Source organism: Cebus imitator, unplaced genomic scaffold, assembly GCF_001604975.1.
Source record: "Cebus imitator isolate Cc_AM_T3 unplaced genomic scaffold, Cebus_imitator-1.0 Scaffold62, whole genome shotgun sequence".
In the NCBI taxonomy this organism is placed as follows: domain Eukaryota; kingdom Metazoa; phylum Chordata; class Mammalia; order Primates; family Cebidae; genus Cebus; species Cebus imitator.
Genome location: NW_016107377.1, coordinates 4,188,244 through 4,211,964, shown reverse-complemented (window position 1 = coordinate 4,211,964; position 23,721 = coordinate 4,188,244). Strand labels below are relative to the sequence as shown.

At 34.3% G+C, this 23,721-nt stretch overlaps 1 protein-coding gene across 5 annotated transcripts in view; it reads left to right on the top strand.

The window, feature by feature from the left end:
• SUCO (SUN domain containing ossification factor) overlaps window positions 1-23,721 on the top strand; it is a 74,873-nt gene that overhangs the window by 1,280 nt on the left and 49,872 nt on the right. For all 5 annotated transcript variants that reach the window (XR_005200532.1, XM_017529987.1, XM_017529990.2 and 2 more), the window contains exons 2-6: window positions 15,924-16,038; window positions 17,760-17,870; window positions 20,731-20,885; window positions 22,148-22,285; window positions 22,508-22,658. Coding sequence is in view for 4 of the 5 variants with exons in the window: in XM_017529987.1 (XP_017385476.1) it covers window positions 15,924-16,038; window positions 17,760-17,870; window positions 20,731-20,885; window positions 22,148-22,285; window positions 22,508-22,658 (670 nt within the window). In the remaining variant the exon portion in view is untranslated. The remainder of the gene's footprint in view (window positions 1-15,923; window positions 16,039-17,759; window positions 17,871-20,730; window positions 20,886-22,147; window positions 22,286-22,507; window positions 22,659-23,721) is intronic.

The following is a 23,721-nucleotide window of genomic DNA, read 5'->3' as shown; positions in this document are numbered from 1 at the left end:
TTTAGCTTATTTCTGCAAAAAACCAACAAAGTTTTCATTTTTATGGATGCCTAATGGATTCCAGAGGCACTGAAATAGCAGTGGTGTTGCTCACATAAAATAATACATAAGCAAAGGGAAGAGAAAACACTTGCGTAACTAAGGGATTTTGATTGGAAGGATGATAGAAGTTTTCAAGAACAAAAAAGAAATTGACCTCTTACCTTTCATTCTGAATCCTTTTAATACCCTCCTTCCGTTTTTAATAAAATCCTCCTCTTTCTACTTATTGTGTTGGGCACAGTGAAGTGCTTATAAGAGATAAATACACCCACCTTATTTTAAATTTAAATTTGTAGATACTGAAGCTTGCGTTCATTTGCATCTCTTTCGGGACTGCCTAGTTATTTGTAGATTGTGTATTTTCTTTCTTCTTTCTCCTTGGTCTTGCCCATCTTTAAACCGTGTCATTGTTTATCAAAACTTCCTGAAATGGCTAATTAAGGACAAGGTTAACACTTTCAAGTTTAAAAACACACCAGCATCTCTGGATTTTTTTTTTTTAATTGGATGGTGAAAACGAAATCAAGCAATAGAATGTGATTCTTACAATCATTTGTATATCTAAGTTAACTCTGCTTCTATTTATTTTGGGAATTTCTGGCTATCTTTTGATTATGCTAACCCTAAATATGTTTTCTCACCTTCATTCATTAGCTGTAGTGAAGAGATAATGACCTGTTAGGGGAAAAAATCGGCTGGCCTGGTATTGAAAGTAGTAGTAATAAACTTCTGTAAAGTTTTTAACTCCTAGTGAGAAAAATGGATATGGAGACTTTAAGAAAGGAGTGTAAATATTTTAAGAAACTTTAGCTTGAGAAACTGTTGGGTTAGTATATTTTGAAATTAGTTTAGACTGCCAAATTAAGAGACATTTTAATTATTATTTAGCAAGACAATTAAAAGGCATTAAAATAGAACATTAAGGCTTAAAGGTGTTTTTTTGAAGGGTGATGATAATGAGATCAGAGAAGAGGAGTAGATGGTGATGATTGGCAAAGGATATGTTTTGTTTTTGGAGCCTCTGCCTTCTTGCCAAGTTGAAATTATGGCACTGACTTACTGGATTTCTAACTTCTGCTACAATCTGGTGTGGTATTTCTTTTCTCAACAATCCCATCTCTTTTAACAGGAATGGCTACCAACAAGTCCTAGGGTTAGATAAAACGTTTTCAAGAGTCAGTGAGTGCCTTTTAGTAGCCACTTTTGTCTCTTTTGTTATTCACAAATTGTCTCAAAATTTTGTGATCTGTTTCTGTTTTGTAGATATTTTACAATATTCTAATTTCTAAGGTTTCCCCTCTCATGCTACCAATATTATTGTATTATGTTTACTATTATAATTCTATAGATCTTGATTATGTCTCCCCTCTGCTTTTGTCTTTCAGCCTGCAGTACTTACCTTAGATTATGTTAACAGAAAAACCATTTCATCTATGTCAGTAATAATTTTTGTTGCTATTTTTTCCTTTTGCATACTTTATGATTTTTGATCAAGTAGTATAGAGTATTCTAGGCATAAATGCACTATAGCTGCAGCACAGAGCAGTGATAGCTAATATTTATTGTCAGCTATCTCTGTGTCAGGCACATGATGTGTTCCTGACAATAACATCTTTAATATTCATAAGAACCCTATAAGATAGGTATTATTATTAACTTCCTTTTGCATTTTACATGTGAGGAAGTAGAGAGGTTAAGTAACTTGGATAAGGCTAAGCAGCTGTTAAGCTTTGGAGCTTAAATTTGAACCTAAGCAGCACAGGCTCCTGACTACCATAGTCCTTTGTAGGTCAGAAGGCCTGTATTTTATATATGTGGCTCCATCATTTACTAGATATCTGTTCTTTGAATATATTATATAACTTCTTTGAACCTTAGATGTTACATCCTCAGAATGGGAAAATTGATCCATTCATACCTCACAAGGTTGTTAGGAGGGTGAAGTAATACAAATGACAGATCTTTGTAACACAGTAACAGTGTATTATGTAAATATTTCATCATAACATTATTCAACCAAATTTTTTCTCATACCTACTATGCCAGATGTTTTTATGAGCGCTGAAAATCCAAGAGAGAGGGTCACCAGCTTGTCTTGGTTTTAACACTGGAAGCCGTATAACCTAGGAATTCCTTGCATTAGTTTCCTATGTCTGCTGTAACAAATTGCCACAAATTTAATAACTTAAAGCAACACACATTTATTACCTGACAATTCTGTGGATGAGAAGTCCAAGATATGTCTCACAGGGCTAAATAAAGTTAAGATGTCAACTGGGCTGGTTCTTTCTGGAGGCCCTGAGGGGAGAATCTTTTTCTAGAGGCTGGCTGTATTCTGTGTCCCCTTCCTCACATCACCACTCCAATCTTTTTCTTCAGTCCTCATGTCTACTAATGACTTGTCCTCCTGCCTCTTCCTCTTATAAGGACTATTGTGATTACCTTGGGTCCACTCAGACATTCCAGGATAATCTTCCTGTTTCATAATCCTTAATTTAATCGCATCTGCCAAGTCTCTTTACCATGTAAGGTAACATATTTAGGGATTAGGATGCAGACATCTTTGTTGAGGGGAGAGCATTATACAGCCTATACCCTATACCATACTCCCTCAGTCCTGGGCAACTGGGAAAGCTGCATTACCCTAAAGAGAAAAAAAAACGTATTTAGTGGACATTCTGAGTGTGCCCCCTAATTAGTAAAACCTTGTGCATGCACCTTAATTGTTTATAAGTTATATATGTGTGCCAATATGGTAATAATATATTAGTATATGTAATAAATTAATGCAAGTTAAATATTTAAGAAAAATGAGAAAAAATAATTTCTGTTAACAGCACCTTTTGCTCATTAACAATTTTTAGTGAGAGCTATGTGATTGGCCTACTAGATTATTTTACGTCGTAGTATAGAAGAGGAATAGCTTCAATTACTGAGGAGTCAGCCCTGTCATTTTCTTGTTGGCAGTGCTTGCATTATTAAATTCTTTGCAGGAAGTTTTAAAAAAGCTGCTTCCTGATATTGTGAGGGTCAGTTTAGTTAAAAACCTAATAATTCCTAAGTCTACCTAACTGGGCAAACATAAACCACAGTGAATGATGGTGTGCTGTTGGGTAAAACAAACCCATTGTTTGTGGGACTTTCACTCCTTCCCTGCGTTTCTGCCAGTAGTTCCTGCTGTTCTTGATGTGTGACCATCAGACCAAGTATGAATCCTTACATTAATCTTTGTAAAGCTTATTTTTTTAAACTAATCAAATCTATTCTTCCTTCACCCCAAAAGATCATCTTGGAGAAGCTCATATTTAGACTTTTCGAGAAGAGTTTGACATTTAAGCAATTCTCATACATTTGACAAATATTATATAACAGGTACTTACAGAGGTTTTTAGGAACAGCAAAGGAAGAATTCATATCCTACTTATGGTTCTGTCACTAACTATATGCCTTTGAACAAGTTACTTCTGTGAACCTCAGCTCTTATCCATAAAATGGTCTGCAAGATGGATAGTTCACGATGAGAGAATTTTGTTTTAGGCAGAGAGATCACGATGAGAGAATTTTGTTTTAGGCAGAGAGAACACTCTCATTGAATTATCTAGAGCATGAGTGTTTGTGTGGAGATATGGTAAAGGCTAGAGCTAGGTTTTGAAGGAATTTGATTATCATGCAGATGAATTCGGATTCTAACCACCTGAAGAGGATGAGCAAGTGAAGAAGTTTAAACAGGAGAAAGGAGCATGAGGTCACGTGGATCACTAGATAGCTATGGAGGATAAAATGGAATGTAGGGGACACACTTTGGAGGTAGGGGGTCCTAAGTCGTGGTCCCACTAGGAGAAAGTTGATATCTAAATCAAGATGTTGGCCTTTTTGACCTTAGTAGTAATTTTTCTGTGAATGTCAGCCCAGTTTTTATCAATTAAAGAGGATTATTTCCTGGTTTGTGATTATATTTCTATACCCTTTTGCTTTTTCTCTTGTAATTGCTGTTCTATTAATATGCGTAAATGAGCAGAAAAAATTTAAAAACTAGAACAATATACAAACTGTCTTTTGTTTTTTGAGGTGATGAGTAGAACATATTGGAAACATATCGATAAAACATATTGAAAATTCCCCAAAAAATCTGGAGAAATTTTTTTGCTTGTTTTTACTTCTGTCTCTTAACTTTAAAGGTTCTGAATCTACTTCTTTTCTGAATAATATTTGAAATAAATAAAATAATAAAATATGCCCACTTCTCCAAATCATTTAATGCCTTTTTCTCTTTCCTTGAATAAACCAATGAAAGATGACATTTTAAAAATGATTTTTTTTTTTTAGTGAAACTTAATGTGAAAGACTAAGGCAAAAACGGGTATCTTTGCTCTGGGATATATATTCCAAAGAAAGCACCTGCTATTGATAAGAGGTGTTGGGTCATAAAGTGTCAGATCCCTTCAGACAAGTTAGATGAAGCCAGCTTGCCTTAGTAGGGGAAGGTCTGTGAAAGAAGGTGTGTGACATGTTTACATAACTTTTGAACACTTGTGTCCAATAAAAGTCAGCAAATAATGTGTTTCATGTTGTTCCTTCATGTTATTAAACATTTGAGGATATACTGGAATGGAAGCAGGTAGTAGGGTTGACAGGCAATGGAAAAAAATAAAAGGTATCAACTCTTACTTTTGAGCATTGGTTATTTCATTTTTCATTTGTTCATGAACTTGTACATTATTCTTTCAGTTTTCTCAATAATTTGAATGGAGAAATGAATCAATATGTATAATTAATATTGTCATACTTATAATGAAAGGGGAACTTAGAAAAAATTTGACTGCTTTATTATTCTCAAGCCATCTTCAAATATGCCTATGTATACGTGATACTTTTGTTTCGTAGTTTATGCATAGCTAGAAAGAAACAAAATCTCTACGCTTGAAACTTATCTATGTTTCAGATTATACTAGTGCCAGTTGTATGTTATCTGTTTTGTTTTACAAGAGCATATTTTAGAGTAATTTCAAAAGTAAAATTGTGTATGTCACAAGGGAATAGGAAATTGCTCTTGAATGTTTGCAGTATAAGAATATTAATCCTTTGGGATGAATTTGTTTAATAAATGCAAGTTTTTTTTTGAAAGAAGATTTGGTTTTAAGACTTTATTTTTATAATGAATTGCTAGTTAAAATTATTTTATGTTTTATATAAAAGTGACACCTTGCTTTATTAGAAAGTATTCTATAACAATATGGTTCATAGGTACTAAGCTAATTTTGTATTATTATGTAGTGTTAATACAAATTAACACTACATAATAATATGTAGTGTTATGTATATTACATACACATAATCTACTGGGGAAAAACATATAAAGGCTAAGAACAGTAGTAAGCTCTACTATGTAAGCTATTCATTGACTCTAGATATTTTGGTAATTTGTTATGTAGAAATAAGATGGACTGTTTCAGAGTTAAAAATGGGAAATTATAAATCCACTTAAAATATTATTTGATTATCCATAATGTATTTGGTGTGGTGAAGGATACAGAAAAATTGTGAGACTTGAGCTCTGTATATAAGCTACTTGTTACAATACAGATAGTGGTATAGTGCGAAAGGCATAAAATTACGTCAAAGCTTGGTCGTAGTCCTTTCTTTACATTATTAATATGAACATTTATTGAGTGCATATTTCTCTTATAAGTACTATTCAGTGAAATATAAGCTAAATCATTTTATTCTCTGTATAGCTGTTTTAAGACAGACATTCCATTTTAAAGATGAAGAAAGGGGACAAAAAGAAGTTAACCAGCTTGCCCAAGCTCTCACAGCCCATAAGCAACAGAACCAGAACCTAAGAAGGCCAGGTTCTGAACCTGTGTTCTCTTAACCAGTATGCTGTGCTGCCAGTTGACTGGTAGATGGTCTTGGACAAGTTTCTTCACTTTTTCTAGTTAATAATTTTAACTGGCAAAGGGTCAGTTATTTTTCATCTGAAAATGTGGGTGCCTGGATTGACCTAGGAAGGAATGAACATTGGAATTGTTCATGAAACTTTTAAAAGAAATACACGTACCTAGGATTCTTACCTTGGAGATTTTTGTCAGTAAGTTTGTGATACTTTTTAATGCATTCAAGTCTGTATTACTGTATTAGATGAATTCAGGGTTTTTTTGTATGTCTAACATTTTAAGGTGTCTGATTTTAATGTTAGTAAACAACACAGAAAACTGAATTACATAGTAAGTGCTTAAGAGGAGAAATTGAGGGCTAGAGTTCTGAAGGAAGGCTTGACTTGGGTTTAAGGGAAATGTATGGTTTATAAACTCTGCTTCTGTGCAAACAGGAGCTTCATGAGCTGAAACAAGATGTACTGGTGTTGATAATATGAATAATAGTTATTTCTTTGTGCATGTGTATGCCTGCCTGCAGTGGGTAGATGGCACTGAATTGTTAAGGAGAAAGAGAGTCAATAAAAGAGATAACTGTAGTTGATATGGGTGGGAGTGGTAGTAAACCGAAAAGCCTGAGGAGAAAGAGATAGAGTTCAGAGATTATGATAGATTTTGCAAGCCAATCCAAAGAATTAGATAAGAAGATTCAGCAAGAGAAGTGGTGTTGTGAGAGCATAACTTTGATGTAATTGCGCTAGATATATTTTAGAGGAAAGAGACTTAGAGGGATGAATACAATTGGCTTTCCACATCCACAGAGTCAACCAACCTCAGGTTGAAAATATATTTTAAAAACAATAAAAATATCAATACAACAATAAAAATACAAATAAAAACAATGTAGTATAACAACTATTTACATAGTATTTACATGTATTAAGTTTTAAATCACCTCAATATTTATATGAGAGGACATGCATAGATATTTTAAATCATCTCTAGATATTTATATGGGAGGATATGCATAGGTGATATGCAAATTCCATTTTATATAAGAGACTTGAGCATTCTTAGATTTTGGTGTCTTTGGCATCCTGGATGCAACCCCTTCTGGATACCAAGGGATGACTGGACCAAAAAGCTCTTGGAGTAATTGAGGCTTGTCATGAGAAAGACTTAATCTTGGCAGTGCAAATTAGGAAGAGGGTACATTAAATTGAGGTGTTTGAGAAGGTAAATAATTTGGTTTTGTGAAAGGTTGGCAGGCTGGCAGTGCAGTGCAGCAGATAGCAGCATTAGGCTAGGATTCTAAATAGCTGGATTTTAGTTTGCTTTTAACCAAACTCTTTGTTCAACATCCCCTTTCTGCCATCTATCTCAATACAAAGAGATATTTACTTAGGCTTCTATGTGCTGTATCTTGTACAGGATTCTGGTGGACAAAACAAAGTAGCTGCTTTTTTGAAGCACACTGTTACCAAGAGAATACATTCTAGGGCCTAAAATTATGAATCTGTGAAATAAAGTTCAATGAGAAAAGAAATGTTAAGCATTTTTTGTTTGTTTGACTTGCTTGTTTTGACTTGGGCAACTAGAAGAATTGGTGGTCAAAAAGAAGTCAAAGAGTTGGCAAAGGGCTTGGAAAGGGAAGGAGCTGTTAGTTGGAGGTGAATGGAATATCCAAGTGGAGACATTTTATAGGCAGTTAAAAATGCAGATTTGAATGCAGATAAAATTTGGCCTGGAGTTGTTCTCATTCAGAAAAGGTCCCCAACCCCTGGGCTGCAGACGGACACTGGTCTGTGGCCTGTTAGGACCTGGGCCGCACAACAGGAGGTGAACAGCAGGTGAGTGAGCATTACTGCCTGAGCTCCACCTCCTGTCAGATCAGTAGCATCAGATTCTCGGACCATCACGAACCCTATTGTGAACTGCTCACGCGAGGGATCTTGACTGTGGGCTCCTTATGAGAATCTAATGCACTCCCACCCCATCCATTGCAAAATTGTCTTCCACAAAACTGGTCCCTGGTGCCAAAAAGGTTGGAGACTGCTGTCATAGAGGGAATCATTTTTGAAAGAGAACATTGGACTTTTGAAACAGAATATTGAACTGTAGGTGATTAGAATAAAGAAAGGTGCCAAGCATTGTAAAGCTCTGAAAGGCAGGAGGAAACTGGAAAGGATAGATGGTGAGAGATTTAAGGAAATCATTTGAATGGTCAATGATATAAAATTTCTTAGATAAGTTTGGAGAGCTTGAAAACCGAGAAAAGGACCTTGTCTTGAAAAGAGGGAAGTGATTGATAGCTTTAGAAGTGGAGAATAGAAGATATTTGGAGAGCTGGTAGCATGAATTTCACACATTTGTTTGGAAGCCAGGAGAGGTAGAAGAGGACTTAAAAAAAAAGTTACCATGTAGAGTAGCTTGATACTTGTATGCTGCAACCCATTCTACACAGTGCCACTGCATTTGTCTTACACGCAACTTTGATTATGTCAATCCCCAGTGAAGTAGCTTTCAAAGGCTCCTTGAAGGATAAAACTTTAAACATTAGTAATTTTTAAATGCCTGCAGTCTGACCCATATCTACTGCAGCTTATTTTCCACTTTTCCAAATGGAGACTTTCTGTTTTAGCATATTTGATCTGTTGACATGGTAGTAATTTATTTGGGGACTATTTTTGTGGTTTCTAATTGAAAATTAAGGTAACAAAAATATTGTTACTTGTGTTTTAGAGGCTAAGTACTCTGTACTCAATTTCTGAAAATATATTATCAAGTATGTGCTCTGGTAGAGATAGCCAAAGGGCTGTGGGAATTTAGAGGGGCCACCCACCAACCCGATTGTAGAAATCAGGAAAATATTTTAGATCCTTACTAGTTTATTGCCCCAAGAGAATAGAATTATAGGTATTTAGTTAGGTTTTAGATAGAAGTGGGAGCAGGTACAGAACATTCTTGAAAGAGGGAATAGCATGCGCCAAAGACATGAGACAGGCATGGTCTGTGTTCAAGGAACTACTGCAGGTAGTTCTGTATCACTGAAGCTTAAAGTGAAAAGCAGGGAGAGTGGCAGGAAATATGAAGCTGAAGACTTAGTAGAATTTTAGAGATTTTTAAATAGCATGTGGAGAGAAGCTTGAGTTTTGTCATGTAGTTAATGGAGTCTATAAAAGGTCTTAAGCAGGGGAATGGTAATGTGATAATCTACCGTTAGATGTTTGGGAGAGGTGTGAAGGATTGATTCGCAGAAGTAGCAAGTTAGGAATTAGGGAGGTCTGTTAGGAGGTTGCTCTAGGTAAGAGATAAGGGCTTGAGTTAAGGCAGTCAGAATGGGGATTGAGAAATGATTTAAAGAAATTTAGAGTAAAATAAACTGGAGATGGTCAAGGGAGGGTGAAGGCAAAGGAGTAGTCCTAGATGTTTTTCAGGTTTCTAGTTTGAGGGCTGGGTAGATAGCAGTACCAAATGGTAGGATCAAGAATATGGGAGGAAGAGATTTGGAAAAGGAAGCTAATGTATTCAATTTTGGATTTAGTCGTCGTTGAGATGTCTTGGAATATTAAGGAAGAGAGATGCAACTTTTAAATGAGCTTTATTTATCCTCAACATTAATGTAGGGTATCATAGAAGGTTTTAAGGAATGGACTAGTTAGGAAAAGATAAGGGCTGAAGATAAAAGTTTTGGTAGCCGTCAGCTAAAAACCATGAGAGTAGGTAAGTCTCCCATGTAAAATATAAAGGCAGAGATTCAGAATCAGACCCTGGGAGCATCAGAATATAAATAGTGAACAGAAGCAGCATATCAAAGGACGCTCAGAAGCGGGAGTCAGCAAGAGATGAGAAGCAGAAGTATGTAATTCGACAAGTCAAGGAGGAGAGGGTTTCAAGTGAAAACAGCAGTCAGAGGTACCACGTGCAGCAAGGAAATCAAAAAAAGCTAACTTCTGCCATACCGTACTAGTCTCAGTGGTACAAAGAGGGCAGAAACTGGATTGCAGCAGGCTGAGGACTTAAGTAGATGGTGAAGAAGTTGAGATTACCAGTATAAACTACTGTGAAATTTTATAGGTGAAAGTAGATAGAAAAGGTAGTGGCTGACAATAACTGACATTTCAGTGCATATTGTATGCCATGCTCAGCATAGCATATACATTTATTTCAGTTCCTCCTAATAAGCCCGTTTTACGGTGTTGATATTGAGTTGAGGCATACAGGCTGGCTGACTTCGCTTCTTTTTCTTTTTCTTTTTCTTTCTTAAGGCAGGGTCTCACTCTGTTCCCCAGGCTGGAATACAGCAGCATGATTACAGCTCACTGCAGCCTTGACCTCCCCAGGCTCTGGTGATTCTCCTTCCACCTCAGCCTTCTGAGTAGCTGGAATCAGAGGTGTGTGCCACCATCCCTGGCTAATTTTTGTATGTTTTGTCAAGACAGGGTTTTGCCTTGTTGCCCAGGCTGGTCTCGAACTGGGCTCTTCTTAAATTTGTTCATACTCTTGGATTAAAGTATTAATCTAATTTTTACAAATAAGGAAACTGAAGCTCAGAAGTTAAGTAACTTGCCCATCACTCGCCTTGCAAACTTAGATCTTTCTCTCCAAAGTGTGGGATTTTTCCGTATTGCTACATTTCATGTTTAATATTTTCCAGCCAACAGATAAATGAAAAGAAAGGTAAGAAGATAACACTGATACATTCACTCAAGAATTGGTGATAGTAGTCAAAGCTATTTAAAGTATAATACAAAAAGGAAACAACTATCACATAGGAGAAGCTCTGTTTAATTACTTCGTGATTTTCATAGTGGCAATAAGTGATAAATATGAAGGCCATGTAGTGTAGTGGCTAAGAACCCCAGGCTTCAGAATAAAAAAGATGCAAGTTTTAACCCCAGGTTCCCACTTATTAGTTATAGGATCTTGAACATGTTATAAAACCTATATAGGCCAGGCACAATGGCTGACACCTGTAATTCCACTTTGGGAGGCTGAGGCAGGTGGATCACTTGACCCCAGGAGTTCAAGAGTAGCCTGGGCAAAATCCCATCTCTTCCAAAAAATACAAAAATCAGCCAGGCATTTTGGTGCTTGCCTTTAGTCCCACCTACTCTGGAGGCTGAGGTGGAAGGATCACTTGAGCCCAGGAAGGGGGAGGCCACAGGGAGCTGACATTGTACTGCTGCACCCCAGCCTGGGTGACAGAGAGACCCTGTCTCAAAAAAAAAAAAAATTATGTACAGCGAAATGCACAGATCTTAACTGTATAGTTGGATCAGTTTTGACACATGCATACACCTGTGTAACTCATACCCTATCAAGATAGAGAATATTTTCACCACCCTAGGAAGTTCCCTCATGTTCCTTTCTGGTGAATCCCCCAGAGGCAGCTAATGATCTGATTTCTGTCACCATGGATTAGTTTTGCCAATTCTGGAACATCGTCTAAATGGAATTATACAGTATATACTCATGTGTTTGACTTCTTTTACTCAATGTAATGTCCAAGATTTATCCATTTTGTTTCCTTTGTCATTAGTTTCTTTTTATTGCTAAGTAGTAGCACATTATACGAATATACTATAGTTTGTTTATTCTTCTGTTGGTGGTTATCTGGGCTGCTTCCAGGTTTTGGCTACTAGGAGTAAAAACTGCTAGGGACATTCTTGCACAAGGCTTTTTGTGGACGTAGTTTTCATTGCTCTTGAGAAGTACCTAAAAGTGGAATTGGAACTGCCAAAACAGATGGATATTGTATGCTTCTCAATACAATATCCTGAGAAAGTTGCAACATCACTATAATATCCTGAGAAAAACACAATGAAGGATTCTGACTGAGAATACCTAATCTGAATCTGGTCATCATGATACGTCAGACAAATCTCACATAAGGACCATACTATTTAAAAAGAAAAGGGACTTAGCCTTCAAAAATGTTAGCGCTGCATAAAATAAAGCTCCAGAGCTGTTCCAAGTTAAAGAATGCTGAAAAGAATGCGGGCCGGGCATGGTGGCTCATTCCTGTAATCCAAGCACTTTGGAGGCTAAGGTGGGCGGATCACCTGAGGTTGGGAGTTCAAGACCAGCCTGACCAACATGGTGAAACCCCGTCTTAAAAAAAAAAAAAAAATGCTGAATAGACATAACAAATGCAGTACATGATCACAGATTTAATTCTGTACTGGAGAAAGGAGGAATTCTATAGAAGACATTATTGGATTGACAAAATTGCAATGTGGACAGTAAATTTTTGTGTCAATGTAACATTTACTGAAGTTGATAGCTATATTGTAGTTATGCAAGAGAATATCCCTATTCTGTGGAAATAGATATCAAAGTATTTTAGAGGTAAATTACGGGGAGAGAGGGAATAGAGAGAAAGAGGGAGGATGAGTGAGCATGAGCAAATGACAAATAATGGAACAAATTAAGTAAAATATTAATAATGGGTTGATACAGCTAAGGCATTTGTAGATTTTTTTTCTGTGTGCTATGCTGCCCACTCTTCTGAAATTTGAAATTATTTCCAAATAAAAAGTTTAAAAACTGAGCTTGGCTTTTCTCCTGTGTGTGAGAAGTTGATAGATCCATTCGAGTTTGTTTGTCTTCAGTCTATTTCGGTGTTTTCCATTCCTTGTGCCAGTTTTGCTGTTTTTTTTTTTTTTTTTTTTTTTNTTTTTTTTTTTTTAGAAATTTATCCATTTCTCCTGTTTTCAAATATACTGGCATACATAGTTTATAATATTTTATAATTTAAAAAATCTGTTTTCTTTGTGGTTATTTTATTTTTTTATTCCGTATTTTGTTAATTTCCATCACTGTATTCCCTTGATTGATTTTGCCAGAAGTTTGTCTAATAACTTTCTTCAAAGAACCAACTTTTGATTTTCTTAACTTTCTTTGCTGTTTTTTGTTCTCTATTTTAGCAATGTCTGTCCATATATCCTTCATTGTTTCTTTGCATTTGTACTGTCTTTTGTCTTTTTGATTTCAATGTTAGCTCTTTTGCTTTCAGCATTTGTGTTAATGTATTCAGAAGCATAATTTTCCTGCTGTTGTCTATCTACATACCACCAATTTTGATTGGTAGTCTTCTGCTGATTATTTCATGATGTTGTTTCCTCTTTAACCTAAGGATTATTTTGCTACATATTTCTTGCTTCCAGCTTGGGATATTGTTAGCTGTCTTTCTGTTTCAGATTTTGTTGCAGCATGGTTATTAGATCTTGAGTTTTTGGAATATGAAGCTTCTTTTGAGGCTTTAGTTTATGATCAGTATTTGGGAAATATTCCATATGTCCTTGAGAAGAATGTTTTAATTTGTATTTGGTATAAAATTCCATATCTTTGATCGAGCGTATTTCTTACATGGAATATAAATATCATTTTGTCCACTTAATCTGTTATTTTGTGAGGTAATTTAAAATAGGCCATCATAAATTTTGATTATTCTCTTTCCACCAGTAGCTTTCCCAGTGGTTGTAGTATATATTCTCCATTGTTAGTTGCATACATATTTGTAATTCTTACTTCTTTTTACTCATAGATAATAAATCACTGTCTTAGTAACATAATGTTTTCCATCTTGTTTGATTTCTATGTTAATTAAAATGGCTACTTTGTTTTTTTCATGTTTTCTTAAAACTATATTTACTTACTCAAATTTTTAATGAGTTGAAAATTACGCCTGATGTTTCCTAGCATAATGATTGGTACTTACCGGGTAATGTTACATGCTTGTGAAGTTACTTCATTAAAACTCAGAGAAAAACAACTCATTTGAAAGTGACAGACTCCAGTTTAGTTTTATTAGCCAAGCCTAATAATTGCAGACTCCTTCTATGCAATTATTAGGCTTGGCTCATTTGCATATTAGCTTATTCTTTGTTGCACATTAATGTGTCTCCCTGGAATTCATTATTGCATTATTTTGCTAGATTTGTTTGATAGTATGATAAAAACAATTGTTGAAGATATTAGTTCAGTAATTCTGTGCTAGGCAGATATAAAAAGCTGTCATTCCAAGCCTTGGTTATCATTTTAAGAAGGTGTTTTTTTCAGTCACTTTCACATTAAAGAATGCTTTCTCCCGTAATAAAATCTCCCTTGGCAATGAAAGAATGTTTTCCGCTTGCTTGATGAAGTCTTCCTTGGCTCTTCGATTGCTATATCTAGAAAAATTTTCCTGAGTTCCTCTCCTGTTCTTTGGTAAGAAAGAATTGATTTCTCTTTTACCCTAACACTTAAGTATTAACCATTATTTTTTGAAATACATAATTGTAACATACACCTTTAAAATGGCAGGATGCATAGAAGTATTAAAGATTATATAGGTTGCCACAACAATAAAAACTTGTCACCATACATTCAAGTTGAAAACGTTCCTTCAAGGAAAAAAATATAGAAATACAATTTCTAAAATTAAAGCAGTAGGTTCAAGAAGAGATAAAATCCCCAAAGTCTTTTAAATCTAGGTAGGCATTTTATTTCCTCTAGTATTATTTGGATGCTTCTGATAAACTAACCTAGACTGGTTGCCCTCTATTCCTTGTTTACAGCTATCTTCCTGGGATTTCCCTTTCTAGCCACCCTAGAGATTTCCTTTGCCTCTCTTATCTCAGTAGCATATTGCTGTAATTATTGTAGTTTCATATAAACCTAGTCCCCTCATATCAGAATATTCTTGACTATTTTTGACTTACTTTTTGTATAAAAAGTCTCCCGTTTTACCACCTCAGTATGTGGTTTTCAAACTACCCTTGTATATTATTTCGAATTGTGAAATTGACATTTTTTCCAAGTAAAAGGATTGTCAAATATTGGCAATTTCAAACAGTTCTACTTAATAGAAGATTTCTTGCCAAATTTCTATCTGGGCACTTCTTTGTTTCTATTGTAAATGGGTACTTGTTATGGTTTGAGAGAGTCTGTTGATTTCCTTCTTAATTTTATACTTGGGAATATAATTTTTATATCTAGGATTTCTTTTAATAGATGATTCTTTCGAATTTTCCAATTATATAAACTCATCTGCAATTAATGTAGATAAACTCATTATTTGGAACTACAGATAATTTTACTGTCTTCTTTTCCATTTTTATGCCTCTTTTATCCTCATGTTTTGTAATACTAATGATAATGGACATTGTATTTCAGATGTATATAGTTGTACTTTTAAGTTTTCTAAGTATAATATTGACTTTTAGTTTTATGTATCATATATATATTTTCCATGTTAAATATATAGTTATTTCGTTTTGTTACTGATTCTTAAAACGTTGATGGATATATACATTTATCAGATATTTTTCACTGGCTATGGATATAATCATAAGATATATTTTCTTGACATTTTTGCATAGCAAATCAGTAGATTTTATTATACTGAATCGGTTTTGAATGTCAGAGCTGAGCTCTGCTATGTAGTAACTGTGGTATATTTCTCCTTTGATATGTTCCTAGAGACTTTGTTTTTTATTGTTTTGTTGATAAGTTTTGCGTGTTATTTCATAAGTATTATCAACCACTAGTATTCATTTATGTGTGTGCTATTTCTGTTAATTTTTGATATCACTGTTAGGTTCTCTATGCAAAAATAGTTTGGAAGGTTCTATGCTTTTAAACAGTCGAGGTAATGTTAGGATTATCTGTTCTTAAATATTTGTTAGAATTTATAATAGCTGGTACTTTCTGAGGAGGCTAGCTGTTTGACAGCTTTCTCTGTTCCTTCTGTGATAATTATCAGATACTGCTTCTGGTGAAGACTTTCCTCTTGTAGTTTTATGGAATTCATAATGTCTGTCTTAGAATGCTGATAATCATGTTTATGTTTTTCTTCTGCGTATTGATTTTCATCATTAAATTGTTAAAAGCCATTAGAATAGGAACTGTTTATTGCCTCAAATTCTAGACTATATAGAAATATGTTGACTTAACAACTTTTCTTCTTTCTTTTTCTTTATTTGTTTGTTGTTGTTGGTGGTGGTGGTGGGTGTTTTACAGGCTTCCCAGCTGGCGTGTATGTTGTAAAGAGAGTTCTTCAGCTTCAGCTTCATCATATTACTCTCAAGATGACAACTGTGCACTACAAAATGAAGATGTACAATTCCAGAAAAAGGTGCCTTAAATAAAGTTAACATTATAATTTGTGTGACAGCTTTCTGAGAATGTGTGAAAACATTCAGAATAAAAGTAATTTCAAAAATACTATGCCATGCTTTTTGGTAGAGATTTGTATTTTTCTTTGCTATTACTTGAATAATTCTTAAATTATGATGGCCCAGAGATTTTTATATGTTTATTCTTGTTGCTTGTATTTGGAATTTTGTAACATCTTTAGTCCTATAGCATAAGGTAGTGCATGTTCAGAGAGCTAAAAAGAAGTGATTTGTTTTTAATGATCTATAATACTTACAGTTTTTAAAGAAACCCCAATCTTGCAAATTAGAAACTATTAGAAATGAGTATTCCAGGGAGAATCTGCAGTCAGTGGCTTTGTGGTTTGTTTTATATAATTAGGTGCAATAAATATAAAGACTCCAAAAAACCTCATGACCTTAAAATACGTACTATTTTACCATTTTAAATGATAAATGGTGAGTATTGACTTGATTTGGCTTTTGCCTTGAACTTCAGTGTATTTATTTAAAATTCATTTTTATGACATTTGCTTTCAAAATGCCTCATCAAAAAGATTAAATCATGTATTTAACGTCAATGTATTTATTTAAAATTACTGAAGTAATTTATGTTGAATAGAAAGTATTCATTATTTATGTCTCATTCCTCTTCCCAAAGGAACAACAGTTTACTCTTTCTTGTGAAAATGTTTGGACCTTGTTCTGTGGATATAAACATACCTGTATATATGCTCACATATTAATATTTTTATTTCCATGAAAATGTCATATAAATATATTATAAATTGACACCCTCCTTCTCCTCCAGTGATACCTCATATATCACCTTTTCATATTGATATATTCTGAACAGCTGCACTTTAATTTTGTTGTATGGACATATTATTATTTATCAATTGTTTCTTTATTGACAAACTTAAGCATTTTGTTCCCTGCCTTATTGTGCACATGTGTGTGTATCAACACATATTTACAGTTACATACTTGAGAGGTATTTTGGCATATTTAGAGTAGATTATCTAAATTTAAGTTATATTGAAAATATTTCTGGGATGGAGCATTTAAAATTTTGAAGACTTGCCACGTATCTCCAAAAACACTATAATTTTATATTTTCACCCACAGGCTATAAGATTTTGATTTAATCCCTTTTTCGATGAAGCGTTTTGAAAACAAATATCATAATAATGAATTTAAGCAAAGCATTAAGGGGGAAGTATATTCTTTCCCCAAACATTTAGATACCTAATATGAGCTAGATAGGCTTAGGGAAACAAAGATTGAATTTGAACTTTTATGAAAGTTACATTCTAGAAAGCATAAAAGTATTAGAAATTCTAACTTGAATGTATGTCAAAGATGAAAGAAAGAGCTTTATGTACCTTCATTTGTCAGATATAACTTACTGAAATTTTACTAGGTGCTTAAAGCAGTGCTAGATGGTAAGACTAAAATGTTTATTAAAAAATGAAATGAAGTTCTTGAACTGATGTATTGCACATTTTAAGTGTTGTGGCAAGGAGGGGATTCCAGGAAATAGACAATACCCCTGAAAACAAATGAAATTAATTAGAGGCAGATGTACACAAGTTGGCCTTTTGGTTTTAAAGTATATAAAGAAATGGTCTTCGTATTGCCTTATAACTGTTTTGTGAAATGGTTTTATCAGGTAGTCTTTTTTGTTGTTGTTGCTATATAGGATGAAAGAGAGGGACCTATTAATGCTGAAGTATTGGGAAAATCAGGTTCAAATTTACCTATTTCTCCGGAAGAATATAAATCAAAAGATGACTCTATTATGGATGTACAAGTAAGCTATGTTGCTTTGATTTTTAATAATATGCCCTTTCAAACTACTTCACAAGATTGAAAACCACTGTTTGGTCACCATATTGTGTATTGTTCGTTTTTTCACTTTGAACTACTTTGTTTGTTTTTTCACTTTGAAGTACTCTGTAACTGGACTTAAGACTACTTACCTGTTAATAGTACTACTTTTGAGAAAACGTAAAATTACAGTTATAACAATAAATATGACTAGTCTCTTGGTAGTAAAAGTTTGAGTATAAATCCACATTTCTTCTTAGGTTCTGTTTTGGTTTATTATGGTGTATCTTGTCTCTTCAGATTTTGGGATGTTAGGAAATTTTTTTCTGACCTGAATCACTTGGAACAAAAGGAAATATTTTTGTGTAGAGCACAGAGTATTTTGGTACCAAAATTTCCACTTATTGTGGGTATGAATAGATAATTGATTAAAATATGTTTTTTCCCTTTCTCTCATGTTACATTCTGACTATTGTTTTATTTTGTGCACCAGAATTTTGAAAATTACTAAAAACTAGGATATATATATATACCATAAACTGATCAGAATGCTGAGGTATCTGGAAACCGTTTAATATCAGTAATGAGTGAAGGAATTGGAAATATTTGATCTGGAGGCAGAGGACTAAGGAAAAATGGAAATCTCAAATATTAGAAAAAAATACAAATTTCAACTTAGAATGAGGGAGAATTCTTTCTTTTTTAAAAAATACAAGCTTAGCTAATTTTTTTTTTTCATTTTTTATTTTTTAACCTTGCACTTTTTGCAGGAGCCGGGGCTATTTTATAACTTAATGAGTTATCTAAAGCGATATGGTTAGTTTCATTTTACTGGATTCTGGAAGACATTTGTCAAGGGTTTATGCATAGGAATAAGAGAAAAGTGATACCTGTAGCCCTTACAATTGTGTGACTATCCTGGACAGTCCTACCATTATTCATAAAATTTTTATTATGATATAGTTGTGTTCAAATAGTTTTGAGTGATTACCATATCTTATATACTAATATTGTTCATTATAGTAGCCACTATCCACATGTAACCATTAAGCACTTGAAAAAATATGGCTAATCCAAATTGAAATTTACTGTAAGTGTAAAATACACATCGGATTTTGAAGACTTAATTAAAAAATAGTATGTAGGTCGGGCGCAGTGGCTAACACCTGTAATCCCAGCACTTTGGGAGGCTGAGGCGGGTGGATCATGAGGTCAGGAAATCAAGACCATGCCGGCCAACATGGTGAAATCTTGTCTTTACCAAAAATACAAAACTAGCTGGGCATGGTGGTGAGCACCTGTAGTCCCAGCTACTCTGGAGGCTAAGGCAGGAGAATCACTTGAACCTGGGAAGTGGCAGTTGCAGTGAGCTGAGATCACGCCACCGCACTTTAGCCTGTGCGACAGAGCAAGACTCCATCTCAGGAAAAAAAAAAGCATGTAAAGTATCTCATTAATTTTTAAGTTTTGAATACATGCTCATATAGTAATATAGTGCTTGATAATAAGACAGTATTACTTTTCTCAAGTCCTCCATCATAAATGTACAGGTGACTATTTGTAATTTTTTGTGAATTTCTCAGAGTAAATAATTCCCCAGGTGATCTACTTTATATTCTCCGGACTGCATGCCTTGAGGTTTTTTTTCCTGCTGTTATACTGGCCCTCCTTTTCTTTAAGGCCTAGCTCTTCTTTTTTTTTTTTTTAAATGGAGTCTCACTTTGTTGCCCAGGCTGGAGTGTAGTGGTGCAATCTCAGTTCACTACAACCTCCACTTTCCTGGTTCAGGCAATTCTCCTGCCTCAGCCCTCCCAGGTAGCTGAGACTACAGGTGCGTGCCACCATGCCCAGCTAATTTTTGTATTATTAATAGAGACACAGTTTCCCTATGTTGGCCAGGCTGGTCTCAAACTCCTGACCTCGTGATCCACCTGCCTTGGCCTCCTGAAGTGCTGGAATTGCAGATATGAGCCACTGTACCCAGCCCAGACCTAGCTCTTCTAGTTCATAATAGTCCTTAGCTTCTTTTTTCTTGAGCTGAGCATGAGTACCTCTCACCTGATATTCATTTATTGAGCATTTAAACACCTACTGTGTGCTGGGTACTGTGCTAGACACTGGGAATATGAAGATCAAGAGGACATAGTTCTTACTCAACGAATTTATAGTATGGTAGAAGAAGAGAGGGAGACATGAATAATGGCAATTGGGGTGTTACAGATGCAGTGATAAAACTGTACAGAGAACAGTGGAGGCATAGAGGAAAGGGAGTAGTTAATTCTGTTTAGGGTTGGTCTTGGAAGAGAAGGTGCTGATAGAAGTTTTCAAATATGAACAGGTGTGAGGTAGGTTTCACATTGTTTTGGAGACTTAAAGGCCCAGGGCATTCAAGACTGAAGGAGCAGCAAGAATCATATATTGCTTCGTGGTGTTACTTGAACATATGTTATTGCTTATTGATAAACCAAACTGCTCAGGGTCAAGAACTATGTGTTGTACTGTTTTGTACATATCCGTAGGGTTTCTTTGTTGCTACTAGCATGCATTAATTAGAGAAGAGAGAAATCTTTGTAGGTCCTGTTACAAAGTAGGAAATAGGAAGGGAGAAAGTTCTTTGTATAGTTTATGAAATGCCATGAAAAGTGCGTAGGGCCTGTGTTTTCATATGAAATATATTCCTTAGGGTGGTAATATTGGAAGAAAGGATTTTTATAAAAGTACTTTTTTAGTGAACATTTTTTATATTGTCAATTTTCAGAAATACTTTCCATAAATGCCTATTCTGCTGAAGAGATGATGTATTAATCTCAACATTTAATTTAGCTGACTTTTTGTTTAAACAGAATACGGAGTCAAAAAAGTTAAGTCCACCTGTGGTGGAGACACTCCCTACAATTGATTTGCATGAAGATTCTTCCAGTGTAGTTGTGGACAGTGAAACTGTTGAAAATATTTCCAGCTCATCTACCTCAGAAATCACTCCAATCTCAAAGCTTGAGTAAGTCATGACAAAAAACAAAAACAAACCCAAGAAGAATCTCCTTAGTGATAGAAAAATTTCTTTAAAAGATAAAGTAGGTTGATATTCAAGTTTGAAGTTTAGGCTATATAGTAGACCTAAATTACAATGCTTGTATTTTGTTTGCATGTGTGTGCATGCCTTTGTGTGTTTTGAATGTAATGATTTTATAACAAGTTTATTTATTTAGTTAACTAACTCAGTGAAGTTGATAGATCCCACATGTGAAATCTCCATATAGTGAAAGTAAGGTTTTACTTAGAAAATGTACTGCTTATTTGAATTATCTTCCCTACAATTATCAAAAACTTCAATGTCACGTTACTCATTTCCATTAAGTATCACTACCATTTCATTTATGTTTATGTCTTTGTGTGAATAGCTACCTTTTTCAAACTTGATAATAAATATTCAGAGTATTTAGGTTTAAGTTATCCTTAATTTCGAAAATTTGTTATGTACTTCTCCTAGTACCTTCCTGCAATAGTCAAAAGAACAAAACAGAATGTCCTTCTCTTAGTACTACACTAAGCATTTCCTTTATCAAATGAGTTAATATAAATAAAGTATGTAGAATAATAACTGGTACATAGGATAAATGTGTCAGTTAATACCACACTTGCTTCTCAAGAATGTAAGGGCCTGGGTTGAAGGAGTTGCATAAGATGTTATGGTTACCATTTAGGAGCTTGTCTCAATAAGGGCCAGGGAACATAAGACATGTTGAGAAATAATGATGGTATTTCAACTTTTAAATTTAAATCATTCTGAAAGGATTTAATGCTAGATACTATATGTCTGAACAGTGACTCCTGTTCTTCCATTATGTTAAACATGACTGGTTAATGAAATGGAGGTGAGGCAAGGAAAAATATTAAGGTTTATATTTTAAAAATGAAATCTAAGAACACCTTAAAAGTTTAGTGAAAGTCTTGAGATAATGATTTTTGATGGATGCCAGGAGTAACAACTTTAGTGTTGGTAGAATTAATATAGTAGCAGATATAAATTTAAAAATCTTATTTTTTATAAGACCAAACATTAACCTCTAATATTTTGTTTTAATATTTGGTAAGTAGTTATTTAGAAGCTGAGGACAATAACAGATCAAGTCAGCAATTGACTTTACATGATATAAAATTTTATTTCTTTGGCTTACATTATATTTTAGAAATCACTAATAGTATTTTTAATTTATATTACCTCAAGTTACCAGATATACTTCTTGTTTCTTTTTTTAGTGAAATAGAAAAATCTGGTACTATTGCTATAGCCAAACCAAGTGAAACCGAGCAATCTGAAACTGATTGTGATGTTGGTGAGGCCCTTGATGCAAATGCTCCAATTGAACAACCTTCCTTTGTCAATCCACCTGACAGGTGGGTACAAGCAGTTTTGTCCTTCTTATGATTCTACAGTAACAGCAGTGTCCTGTTTGAATGGACTTTGGTGTATGTTAAATTCCACTTTGATTGACAGAAAGCTGATCTCTGTGTTTCTTCCTTGGTTTACTTTGTACATGTGTTATAAGAATTTAGATTGTATAGAATTTGTTATCCAGTAAAATCTATTTATTTAATATATCTTTTGGTTTTAAGCAGCCTTGTTGGCCAGCATATAGAAAATGTGTCATCTTCACATGGCAAAGGAAAGATAACAAACTCAGAATTTGAATCAAAAGTTTCAGCAAGTGAACAGGCTGGTGGTGATCCAAAATCTGGATTGAATGCTTCAGATAATTTAAAAAATGAGGTAGGTATATAACTTGCACTGTCTCCCACTTCTTTATGTAGTGCATTTTAGTTATTAGCTAAGCTTTTAGTAATTTGCTAACTGTATTTGTCATAAAATCAGGAAGATTAAGTAGACAATAACATGTGGAACTGACATGAACTGTGCTCCCTTGGAGCAAGTGATTCTATTTCCAATGTAGTGTTTATTACATAAAGTTGTTTCAAGTGTGAACTGTCTTTGGTTATATATTATTAAATCATTTTGTGCCACCATCAGCTATTTGATACTAGATACATAAAGTCCTGATTTAATCAGCTTCATATAAAGCTATCTAGAAGAAGGTATGACTAATTACATCCAATTATCTTCAGAATATAAGTTAATAATACAAGGTTAAACTTAGGTTCTTCAATCAGAATTATTTTAATGGAACATTTTACCTTTCATTATTTGTGTGCAAAATACAACCAGACCACCTTATATTTTAGAGATGCGATTCTTATAATTAAGACAAGGCTTATCAGAGTGAAACAATTTTAAGTTTCTTTTCTCCTTCTGAGTAATACCTTGGCTTCATGTAGTGTAGAATTTCTTGAAGTAGTATCAACACAGCAATTTAAGCTTTCCTCAGGTAAGCATTAACTAAGTTACAGAGATGAAGTATATTCCATGAACTTAACAAAAACAAAAATAAATGAGGTCCAAGAGTAGTTCAGTGTGCTGACTACCACATCCATATTTGTTCCTTTTTAATTTGGGGGTCTTTTGTTCCCTGCTTTCTTTTTCACATATTTTCAGTGAATCTTCAGTTAGACTAAACTTCATTCTGGAGACTTTCACTATCATGGGATCAACTCTTTTGATGATGATGCTTATAAATATAGGAGCTTAGCATTTCATAGTCTAACATATTAAAGGAACTACTTTTCTCAATGATACAAAATCATGCATATGTTAAAGTTTAATTGTCAAATATCACATCCATGAACAAAATTAGATAAACATTAAAACATATTTCCTTCGAAGGTATTTATAATAGTGTCAAATATAAAATTCAAGCATGGCAGCTAGCTTTGTCCTA